Source organism: Echinops telfairi, unplaced genomic scaffold, assembly GCF_000313985.2.
Source record: "Echinops telfairi isolate 266 unplaced genomic scaffold, ASM31398v2 ScPeMD7_3509;HRSCAF=4178, whole genome shotgun sequence".
In the NCBI taxonomy this organism is placed as follows: domain Eukaryota; kingdom Metazoa; phylum Chordata; class Mammalia; order Afrosoricida; family Tenrecidae; genus Echinops; species Echinops telfairi.
In genome coordinates, this window is record NW_022107407.1 from 1,196,049 (window position 1) to 1,208,970 (window position 12,922).

The following is a 12,922-nucleotide window of genomic DNA, read 5'->3' on the forward strand; positions in this document are numbered from 1 at the left end:
TAAGCAGAAAATACATTTTGAAATCATAATGTAGAAGGCAGAAGATATTTTGAGATGAAAGATAATTTTATAAACAGTAGTTTTATATTTCCCTGATTTTAAAGAAGACATACTTTCTAATAGTCACACATTATGGGGACATTTAATACTTCTACTAAAGAAATTCTACAGTATTTGAAGCTTCCATATATTTAGCATTGAGCAATTGCTAGGAAGTGGACTTTTCCACAAGAACTTCAAGGTCATTTTGGAATTGGGATCCCAAATGTTGATAAGCTAGAAAATGCATCCCTGTGGTCTGATGTATTTGAAACTAGATTTGGTGTAAATTATTAATGGTTTTGTTTCTCTGTTTCTATCATTTTACCTCAGGTGGAACATCCTCAGAGATCTAAAAAAGCTGTTTGGCACAAGCTGCTCTCTAAGCAGAGGAAAAGAGCCGTGGTAGCGTGTTTCCGCATGGCTCCTTTATATAATCTGCCAAGGTGGGGACTTTTTCAAGATTTAAAACAGATTGCAGTTACTTCCCCTAATAAGGGATAAGAGACTGGCCTCCAAGTAAACCTGAGTTCTATAGCCCAAGAAGAGCATGGGAAAGGCTTATGTAAGATTTAACCTTGTTCCCGTTGTTGGATACTCCCAGAGAACTGTGGTGTGAACTGTTAAGTGACCCTGGAACACCAAGGAAGACCTGCTTAGCTATGTGAGACAACTGCCAACATTGGGAGATTATTCTTTAGTAGTAGACTGCCTGAATTTGAGACCTGGTCTCTCAACTTTGGATCTGTGTGACATAGATCAACGTCATCTCTTCTCATTGATGCAGTGATAGGCCCTATCTCCAAGTCATTCTGCTTATTCCATTGGTCAGTGTATGAAAGTGCTTACATTTATCTGTGCTTGGCCCAATAAATTTTAGTTATTGTTAGTATTTTCTAATGATTAGCATTTAGGGTAAAATCTAACACACCTGTTAGACATAGTGGCATGGTAGCATATGTGTTGAGCTTCTAACCATCAAGCCAACAATTGAAGCCACCAGCTGCTTCATAGGAGAAAGATGAGGCTTTTTGCTCCTGTAAAGATTTACAGTCTCAGAAACCCACAGGGCCAGTTCTACTCTGTCCTAAAAGGTCCCTTTATGATTCAGAACTGACTGGCTGGCAGTGAGTTGTTGGTGAGGGTCAAGTCTTGAAATGGAACTGATTTATGGGACTAAAGAAAATAAATTTACATACCCAACAACTTTCTATTAGCGGTTCTCAACCTGTGGCTCGCTACCCCTTTGGGGGTCAAACGACCCGTTCACAGGGGTCACTCAATTCATAACACTAGAAAAATTTCAGTTATGAAGTAGCAACAAAAATAATTTTAAGGTTGGGGGCTCACCACTACATGAGGAACTGTATTAAAAGGTCGCGACATTAGGAGGGTTGAGAACCACTGCATCTAGCTTCCATGTCGATTAGGAGACACAACCTAGTGCATCAAGTTTGGCTTACTGACCTTAGGTAACCATTTCAGTCTTGCAATTTCTATACAAACTATGCCTTCACACTCTGAACTAGGAACAAGTGCATAACTCCCATGTGTGCTGCATAGGATTCAGCTCAGCTCTACCTCTTTATGAAATATCTAAGTGAGTCTCATTTTCTTACGCCATGCACCTGGAATGCTTCCATTTGTCTCCAGGACACTTTTATGCCTATTGTTAGTGGTAAGATTTTACTTTAGTATTGAGGCTATTTTTCCTTCTGATTCAGAGGTTGAAGTCCTTTAGAGTTTTGCTCAATCTTATGTTCTCAATGCCTGGAATGCTGCATGATCCATTTTCAGTACATAAATGAATTAATGAATGAATGAAGACCAAAAGTAAGGGGGAGCTAACAAACCACAAAATTCCCCTAAACCAAAGAAACAAATAAAAAGTCACAACTCTACCTTATGTTTAGATAGTGTTCTACCTTGAGGATTATTGAAGAGGTGAAAGTCCATATAACTTACGTTGTTTTCTTTATAAATAAAAAGAATTAGAGTTAAGAGATTGAGCTCATTTCAATGAAATGCACCCCCCCCCATACTGTTAATCTCTCATGAACTTCGTGATGGTCTTTTCTTATCCTTCTACTATTTTATTTCATAGACCTCATACCTTCACTATCTTAGAATTTTATCACTATGCATATCCTCCCATATACGTCAATTTATATGTTTTGCTTTGCACTGCTCAGGAAGTGCCTTTAATGTTAACTCAAACAGAAACATCCCACTAATGATTCTTCTCCTATTCTTTATCAGAGCCTCAGAGGTTATAATAGTTAGCACTCAAATGAACCTGCACAATGTGCTTTCTATTCTTTACCTCCTTTTAAAACTCACAAAACTGAAATATAGTGGAGGTCATACTAGGTTTATAAATGAGAAAAATGAACATTAGAAAAATTCGATAACTTGCTCACTAGTACTGTGAACTTAGAAATGTCTGAGCCAGAATTTAAATGCACATTCGTGTGGCCCCAAGAGCCTACTAAAACCACAAGGATGTGTTCCTACCCCAGTAAAGGATAGAAAGTCCAGTTAACAAATAATCTAGTGATATGTACCACTGAATGACCTTTCCATTTAAACTCAAAGACTGTTGTTTGAAATTGTGCTTATGTCCTAGGCACCGAGCTGTCAATCTCTTTCTTCAGGGATACGAAAAGTCTTGGATTGAAACAGAGGAACATTACTTCGAAGATAAACTGATAGAAGACTTAGCAGTATGTTTTAAATGGGATTATAAAAAGAATGAGGGTTTGGTACTGATGGAATAAAGTTGATGTGGGCAATTCTCATGTGACTGGAAAAAAATATCATTTCAGTTTGTTGGTCTTCGGAGACTTTTATCTCAATTATTACTCTATTCGGGGTCTAGCGGAAAATCCACTATTTTAGAGCAATGCCATTATTCATAGTTTAAGATGAAAAATACAAGTTTATTATAAACCAAACTTTGATGCAATTTTTCTTAAGTTCCTACTTAAAGCACCATTAAATGCCACAGAAACAAGCTAGAACTGTAAAAGATTAAAAATGAGGTGTATTTTATTGTATTCTATTGATTGATTCATGAGTCTCTAAATTGTTAAAATGTCTTTAGAGTGAAAAAATCTATAGAATATTGAATGGATTTTAGAAATTTACCAAGCATTCCTAACATTGTCTTAAGCCAGGAAAGAAATCACTCACATAGATTCTGTCTATAATAGGATTTAATAAAAGGCTAATAAAAAGATGCTGGTATAAAAAATTCCACAGGGCAGAGAAGATGTGCTAGACGTGAGAACAGCTGTCATCATGTCCAGTGCATGTCAAGTGGAATGGTTGCGTAGCTTTGCTGTTAGGAGGATTCTTTTTAAGAGCTGCATGTTAGAAGGATCATCTCAAGCATTTCTAAGTCCAAGACTAATTTAAAACTATGTCAAAGACTTTGGATCATATTCTCAAATAAATATGTAAACATGCGGTAGATTTTAGATTTATTTCTGCTAAAATATCTTTCAGTCTCAAGAGTTTTTTTTCCTTTTTTCATAAAGTAGATATCACAAACTTTTTGCTATTTCAGTATCTTTAGGTTTACCATTCAGCAAAATTAATTAAAATAACAAATTTATGCAATCATTACCACTATCCTTTTCCAAAATACTTTTATCATCCCAAACAGAAACCCAGAAATCCCTTAAACAACTTTCCATTTCCCCTACTCCCATTCCCAGGCAACTACCAAGGAATGGCTGTTTCTATGCATTTCCTGTTGTAGATATTTAATTTTGTGTAAATGAACACATACAGTATTTGTACTTCTGAGGGCCACTAATTTGCAAATGAGATTAGGGACTGTGTGATTACAAGTTATGAACCATTTATTTTAATTGATGTGTATGTGTGTGGTAAACATATATTTCACAAAACACCATTTCAACAATCTTTACATATATAGTTTGGTACATGTTCATCATAATCTCAAATTTTTTCATCACCCTTACCAAAGTTTCCCCTAAGCAATAAGTCCTTTCTTTCTACTAACCAACCTGCCCCTAGTAACTGTTAATAAACCTTAGTCTCTGTAGTCTCTCTCTGTACACTTGCCTATTCTAGATATGTCATTTGAATGTACTTACACAATATTTGTTCTTTTGTGACAGTTTTATTCTACTAAACAAAATGTTTTCACAACTCATCCATAATGTAATACAATCAGGACTTTATTTCTCTTTATGACAAAATATAAAAGTCATTTCTCCAGCTAACAAATTATTATGGAATACAGTAGATAAATAAATGCAATTCTTATAAAACCTAATAGTGAATAGATCTCATCTTTTCTTACATAAATGCCTTTTGTCTTTGGAATCAAAATAACCCATAGAATATTGGATGACTTGTAGAGATATTCCAAGAACTCCTAACCTTAAGTCTTAGTCACAAAATAAATAATTTATGTAGAAAGAATATCAAGCCAAACGAATAATTAAGTTATTAAATAAATACAAATAATTCACTCAATCAATAAATAAAAAGAGAAATATAATTCTATAGTCAATAAAAATCACTAATAACTTTCCTGGATGTGAAAGGTTTATCCAATAATGTAAAACTGAAAATTTAATAAAATTCGTATTTAAGCAGTTCAAGCATTATTAACTCACTTAGAATTCATCAATTGTCATTTTTTTTGTACGGGGAAACGATTTTTAAAATTTCATAATTACTTTGCATTTCTAGATGAACTAAATGTTTATAATCAGAAGATAACATTGTATTAAAATATTTGCAAATTGAGCCCTAAGAAAATAAAAATCTGCATAGCCAATAACTACCCTTTTGATTCATTTTTATAAGAAATTTTTTATTCATTTTTATAAGAATGCCATTTCAAACATTAGGAATCATTGCCCATATTCTTTATTGATTAAAATATATGTATTTCTGTTTTACAGTATACTGTTTTGCATAGGGAACATAATATATGCATATGACACGTACATGGCACAGCAGAAAGAAGACTTTCCTGTTAGTCTTTGTTCCTAAGCAAGTTTCAGTTGGATTTCAGTGGACATTTGTTGTAAATATGAAATTATATGAATTTGACTTTTTTTCATAGAAACCTGGAGATGAGCCTCCAGAAGAAGATGAAGGCACTAAGCGAGTTGATCCTCTGCATCAGCTGATCCTTCTGTTTAGTCGAACAGCCTTGACAGAGAAATGGTATGGTTGGGACGGTTCAGATGAGACATAGGAGACATAAGACAGTCCATGTTGGAGTATTCCATGTGTCAGATATTCATATTTAAATTTAATCTTGTTCTTCTTCGAAGAGAGGGGGTTCAAAAAATGTCAAATTTGACAAATGTATGTTCCTCCCTCTTAGCTCTTTTTAACAACTCAGTAAGTAAGCTGGCTTGGTTGATTCTTAGTTGTTCTTATGAATTATTTTTCTCTTATCACAAGCAGTTTTATAAATGAATGAGTCTGAAACTAATCCCAGTACCAAAAATATATGGAGATTAATACTGCCTGCAATTTCCTAGGTAGATTGTATCTCCACTATGGGATGGGTCCAAGGTAACCTAGGGAAACCTGATCATTCCAACTTTGAATTCTCTCCAAGATCCATTTTAAGATTTGGGGCTTTGCTGGCCTCTTACTGTCTTAGTCATGAGAATTCACCAAAGTCACACAGGAAAAATTTCTGTGTGGTTAAATAAGAAATCTATGCCTGATAATCAAAATGATTTCAACTTTTGCTCATTCTAAGGGCACTTCACAGCTTATCTCTGTAGAAGAAGTACTTCAGAAATTGTAAAAGCTTTGTCTGCCTCTTTACCTTTCAAAAGAGCCATTTTTTGTCCCAGGTTTTACATGTTCTCTGCAAACCCTTGGGATGTACTCTAATCAACAGTCTCCACACAAGTCTGCCTCCTCCGAAGTCGTAAAGATTTCATTTGACCTCCTGCATGCCATAGTAATGCACATTTTTCCCTCTTAGCTAATGGGATCCATCCCCTCTGTCACTATTTCTCTCTCTCTTGTTATTTCCTAACTAACACAGTCATCTCAGCCCTAAGCATAGAGCAACTCTCTGTATCACATTGTCAGGTAATGAGCTATTTATCATAAGTGAATTTTTCTGATGGCTGAATTTAAAATCTGCAAAATAACATTGCAGAATTCAGGGGTCTATTGCTAGAAGCCATTCTTAATATATTATCTGTCTCCATACTTCCTCAAAAAGGTCACTGAACATTTTTAACCTCAGTTTTTAAGGACCGTTATTGTGACGATCTTATATTTTAATTGATAACATGTCACTTCTGATGTCAAACTCCTACATCATTTAAGTTTTCTTGTCTCAGATTTTGTATTTTGAAAAAAATGAAAGTTATTATGTGTGTAGAACATTCGATCATGTATTTTGCGAATTTTGAGACACTCTTCTGTAAGGTAAGGTAGGGTAGACTTAGAGAATGCTGAGGTCTTTGATTTCTTATTCTAGGCTATTTTTATAAGACCTATTACCAAAGTTTTGTGTTAATTTATTGATGGAAAAAACAAAGATTATTTTATATTTTTTATCTATACACAGCCTTCTATTTAACAATTAATGTTTTTCTTGTTTTCTAAAGCAAACTAGAGGAAGATTTTTTATATATGGCTTATGCAGATATTATGGCAAAAGTAAGCAACCATTCTTTCTCATTTTATTGTCTAATTTTTATAAAAGCAAATCTATTGTATCTGATAAAGGATAAGAATCAATATTCTGGAGTAAAACAAAAGTGGTGTTAAGCTTTAATTTCCACTTGTTGCATGAGTCTTTACTAAAACTTTCTTGACATCTAGTCATTGTTGCCTACTTTAAAATTTCACATATTGTGCACTCATTCATTTTCCAAACAGTCATTTATTCATCAAATATTCGTTGGGCATCAAGGAAATTTGGGGATAGAATTGTGAATAAGCAAGAAGCACATGCAGTGTGCTTTCCCAGAGCTTGCCATCTCATGGGAAACAATATTCAAACCACTGACTACAAAAACTCTAATAAATACAATGACATAAGAGCTATTAGGTGTTTGGAACACAGGTTACATAACATAACAATGGGACCTGCATAGTCTAAAGCTTAGTTAGGGAAGTTGAATGTTGAAAGATATGTTGCAGAAAAAAAATAGTAATATTATTTACTGAGCATTTATTTAATTTGATCCTTGGATAAAAGATGAATAAGGAAGTTAGGATAAAGGAACAGTTAAAGGATTCTCTGAGACTTCTGACTTAAAACTGAATAGCTGGCAACGCCATTACCAAGGTGGAGAGCATAGAATAATGTTTGGCTTTGTCAGGAGAGGAAGATAACGAATTGTAGACATACTGAAAATGCCTGGGAGACATATAAGTGCCTTGGTGGTACAGTGGTTACATATTGGGCTGTGATTCACATGGTCAGAAGGTGGAAACCACCAATAGCTCAATGGGAGAAGGACTAGGCTTTGTACTTCTGTGAACCATTCCAATCTCAGAAGCCCTCAGGCAGTCATTATGAGTCAGCAATGACTCTTTGGCAGTGAGTTTGGTTTTGGTTTAAGTAAAGATTTTAGTATATGATTTGGCATTTGTATCTGCCATTCAGTATACCGGGTAAGAATAACACAGTTGAAGTCAGAGGAATTGATTATATTGTCCATATTGTCAATGAAGGGAGGAAAACTTTTTCCTAGGTAAGGACCTGTAAGCATATAGAAATGTAAGTGACCATTACAGTGTAAGGTGGTGAGAAGTCGATGCAATGCAAACACATGCAAGAATCTTAACTGTGACCTGATATGTGAGCTATGGGAAGAATTATGTGGATTGCAGAATAATAATGTTTAGAAATTAAATAAGGAAGGATTGAACATTCTCCAACATTTTTTACATGTATGTCATGGGACAATAGTGAAGGCAGTTTAGAGAACTGGGGAGTGGTGAAGAGGGGATGAAGTGGTGAAAGTGCCATACTATAGAAATGTGAGTTGTGGTTCAGATTTGAGGAGTGATAATATAAATATGACTTTACTGAAAAGATAAAGAGCGGAAGAGAAAGGCATAAGGTAATAAATATATAGAACCATGATATTGCTGAAAGGGAATTTATTTTGTTTTTCAGTTTTTAAGAAAGAATTAGGTTAAAAAACAAAAACAAACTCTAAACTCAGTACCATCAAGTCAATTGGAACCCATAGTGACCCTACAGGACAAGGTAGAACTTCCAGGGTTTCTGAGACTGTAACTCTTTATGGGAGAAGAAAACCTCATGCTTCTCCCTTGGAGGACTTCATGGGTTCAGACCGATGTTCTTGAAGTTAGCAGCCCAATGGATAACCACTGTTCATCATGTTTATATGTGTGTGGGAAGGGGACAGTAGAGTAAGTGAATGAGTAATTTTTGGTGTAAGGTCCCTGATAGGTGGGAGGAGAGTTCAGGTTATGTAATATAAGTGAAAAGAAGAGCTTCCTTATTTTAAACCACAGAATAGAATATAAAATTCATTTATTTAGTACATTTATATATATACCTTGGAAGAAAAGTTTCATGAATTTATACCCTTTCTGTGAGCAACATAACCTGATATTTCATTTGTATTTCTATTTTTTAAATTGTGTCTTGTGGTAACTCACAAAATTATTTTATGTCCAATCATTGGATTGAAACCCATAGTTTGAAAACCACTAGGTAAAAGAGGGAGGCTGTGAAGTGTAGGGTGGCCACAGTAAGTTTGCTTTTAGTTCTGTTTTCTCTCTGAAAAAGAAAGTACACTCATGTGTCAGGACTGGCAAATGGATGAAAGGGATCTATCTGTAATGGAAAGTTTCAAGAGAAGAGCTAAAATAGACATTTTGAAAATTAGGAAGGAACATTGACTAGAAACTGAAAAAGGCTACTTAGTCAGGGTAGAAAGGCCAGAATTTATTGTCTGTAAATTTTTAAAAACACCAGTATACCAAATGTAGAGTCAAAGAAGGAAAATTAGATTCTTCTGGGAAGAGGGTTTTTGCCATGTTAGCACAGAAGGAAAATGGATCAAAGCAGTTTTGTATATTGCTGATTTGTTGAATTGTGGATTCTAATTAGAATGAAGAAAGATCTAGAATAAGAGGGACCTGATTTAAAAGAGAATAATAGAGGAATTCATGACCTGATGAAGAACTTTAGATGAGGGTGAATATTCAATGAAAATATTGAAGTCTCTGATTTGAAAGTAGGATATTTCTAAGTCTTAAAGGCTTCCTTGTGACTGTAGTAAACTCTGCCATTACATTTATTCTAGTCAAAAACTAAAACTAAACTTAATATTATTTTCCACTTGGGAAAAAGTATTTGATACATTATTTTTTAAATATGTATTCTTATTATAAAGTCTTGTTACTTCCAGAGTTTCTAAAGGTGATGAACTTTATATATCAGGTGATGTAATGGAAAAAACCTTAAGACTGTATATCCTTAAGGAATATTTATATTAGTAAATATAAATAGTAAACATGGTTGTTACCTGATAAACTCATTAAGCTTTTTACTCCTAATTCAAAATTCTGCTGAAGGGAAATTATAGAATAGGTGATCTTCTAGAGCAGAAAAACTAAAAACAAACAGCCTCTATTAGACATTTTAATCATCATTCCCTAAAACAAAACCCATTAAGATGAGTCCAAGTCATGATGCCCCTTGTGTTACAGAGAACCGCCCTGACTGCTTGGCTTCAAACAGGTCACAGTTTTAGGTTAGTAGTCCAGTGGAAACCAGGGACCTTTCTGTATTCAACAAACATTGGGGGAAAAAAGCAAACAATAAGAGCAGAATGCCCCTCTTGGCTTCCAAGATTGTAAATCTTTATAATAATTCTTGTCTTAAAGGATTGCGATTTGGTCTGACCATGGCAAATGTGAGAAAAAGTAGTTTGTGTAGTATGATATGAACCTGATCATTTTCTGTTATGAAAAAGCCAATAATTTAATATCTTAAAGTTATAAAATCAGTATATAGTTTTCTTTTGGTCATGAATTCATCATTCATGTTATTTAAGCTTATTGTGTATTATTTATCATATGTGGTTAAACAGCTTTAATGACAAGAATTAAAACTAATATAGATGATTATTGTTCCACAGTAAATTCTGTTGAACTTTCTGCCTCATTCTATCACTGACAACTTCTTTTTCTTGCACATCAGAGCTGTCATGATGAGGAAGATGATGATGGTGAAGAAGAAGTGAAGAGTTTCGAAGTAAGATGAATTTTTCTACATTTATCATTTGTATATTTTGAAACATTATTTCATAGCTTATAACTGACATTTCTGTTTCTTGCTTCATGGCTTATTGCAGCTTATTGTGTCAAGGAACTGCATGTCAGAAGCTGGATAGGCAAATCTGTGTCCTAACATTTGCTGAAGTTAAAATCAAAGGAATAGAATAGTGAAATGATAACATAAAACCCATATGTTCAGAATGAGTGTTCCTGAGAACTCTCAGAAATGAGATTACTTCAAATTTTTCTCATCTCATTAAATGTTGTGGTCTGGAATTCCCAACAACAATGAGGACAATATTTATTGAAGAGCAACATGACATCGAAATTTTTATTAAACCTGTTGGTAATGTCTGCTGAACTGACGAAGTTTTCATGACTTAGCTCATTTTAACTTCTGCCCAATTAGGTCACTCATTCCTTGTACATATGTAGACAGTAGCACACGATGCCATTTGCTTGCATGAGGTAGGAGCACATCTATTCCTGAACTGTGTTCTAGTTTATGATTATTTTCTGAGGTATTTGCAGATTTTCAATATTGTATGTCATTTGAAATGCTGCTTGTGTTAATAGGCTAGAGGAAGAGTAAATATTCACCCACCCCTTTTTATTTCAATCACATTTTATTTATCAGCTAGTTGTTGATAACCACTCTTGTTTATTGGCTCCATTTCTTTTTGTTGTTGGGGGGTGTGTGGAGTTATTTCATTTTTTAACATGAATTTCAAAAGTAAATGAAAGAGGAAAAATAGACTAGATTCTTGTTTGTTTTGTTTTTAACTAATGTACATTCAGGACAGTGAACTAAGTATCTGGGCATATGTAAGTAATTAGCAATAAATATTTAATTTCAGAGGCCCTATGAAAGATATAAAGTGGATTTAGAAGAATACCCCATTCAGTAACAGTTTAATATGCTCATCTCTGCATCAATGAAGTCAATGTGTAAAAAATTAATTAATATAAAATGAATCCATTGATTATTACTGGCTGGGAAATATGTCATGAGATAGGTAATTTCCTCTATGACATTTTAATGCTTTCTAATGTATGTGTATTCTATTCTCAAAATCGTCTTTATGGCTCAGAAAGTGCAGCAAACTGGAATGAGTTGTGGGTGGCAAACAATACTGTTTCTCTGAAGTGCACACCAGTGGTGCTCTCTTGGTTGTCTTTGGAGCAATTGTTTATTGCTATTTTGCTTCTCGTCCTCATCCTTCCTTAAGGTCACAGGATCGCAACGCAGCAAGGTAAAACTATGTATGTGTATGTATTTGTCTGGGTCTGAGTTTCAGCTTCTTGTGACTACCTTTCTTAGACCCAACATCTTAGATTCATTAATAATGAAAGGTCTTGAAATTCCTTCTATGTTTGTAGGTCCAATGCAATTGATATCTTCAAAACCACTTGTTTAATGCAGGTCTATTCTTCTTACAATTTAAATGATTCATAATTCAAAATTTCATTCTCCATGCCAACTTTGAGATGTTTACTGTGCTGAAGGAAAAGAGTCTAGCTCTTCAGAATATGAACATGTATTTAGGAATTTACAGCAGCATATTCTGGAATTCTACTCTTAATTTTTTAAAATATAAATATCAGTTTGTCTCCATGGAAAACAGAGGCTGGGAAGAAGTCTGCTCTTTTTTTCCCATTATGTTTTTAATATCTTTAATTATTGATTGAAGAATGTGTTCCATGATTTAAATGCAGTGAAGAACTAAATCATTATTTCTATTTTTTAGTTTTTTAAATAGCTTGAAATTTTTCCTGATGACAACATATTTTATTCTAGAATTGCAAAATAATATTATGTCCTTATATGGGGCCTATAAGCTTATCTTTTATTTTCGTGAGGCTCTCGAGTTGGACAATCAGTACTAAACATCCTAAGAGGACAATATGTCAAATAACTACAGTTAAAAGAAAAAATAGAGAGAATAAAATTTCAGTTTATATGTACTATTTTTTCTGTTACCTTCTGTGAAAAATGAAGAATTTGTTCTTAATATTAAAATATCATTAATAATCTATTTACCAAAAACAAATGATACAGTTTTAGGTCACTATTTTCTTTGGAGCAATATATTGCTCCTATAACTGTCTATGATCCTTATACATTCTTAAATTTGAATTCAGACAAAACCTATCAGCTACAGGTTGATCTGGTACTCAATGGCATATAAAGGACATAGCAATAATATGAAGGGGCTTCAAAATATTTATGGAAAATTTCCATTATCTTTCAATTCTAGTTTTCCATGAACTTTACGAAGCAACTCCATATGATGGGGTTCCATGTTAATAATGGGTGGTGTAATATTTTGGTCAACATGAATATTTTTGTCACTAGTCATCTCAGAGAGAGACGAAACTAAATCCCATCTGATACCTTACTAGAGAGAGTGAAGATGAAGGGCAGGAGGGCAGGATAGAGGTTGCGAAGTGAAATAAGAAGCTTCATTTGAGAGAGAGAGATGCCATGACTGAATTTGCAATGGCAGGACTTCCTAGCAGAACTTCTTCCCGGTTCAGTTATGGTGGAAGAAGCCAAGCCAGGATAGATCCACACGAGTATACCTAAATTACT

General features: G+C 34.1%; 1 protein-coding gene across 1 annotated transcript in view; it reads left to right on the forward strand.

Moving 5' to 3' along the window:
* Nucleotides 1-12,922, forward strand: part of RYR2 (ryanodine receptor 2) — an 805,653-nt gene that overhangs the window by 688,849 nt on the left and 103,882 nt on the right. Inside the window, exons 77-81 of the mRNA XM_045294222.1 lie at nt 373-485; nt 2,666-2,762; nt 5,147-5,250; nt 6,669-6,720; nt 10,253-10,306. Coding sequence (XP_045150157.1) covers nt 373-485; nt 2,666-2,762; nt 5,147-5,250; nt 6,669-6,720; nt 10,253-10,306 — 420 coding nt within the window. The remainder of the gene's footprint in view (nt 1-372; nt 486-2,665; nt 2,763-5,146; nt 5,251-6,668; nt 6,721-10,252; nt 10,307-12,922) is intronic.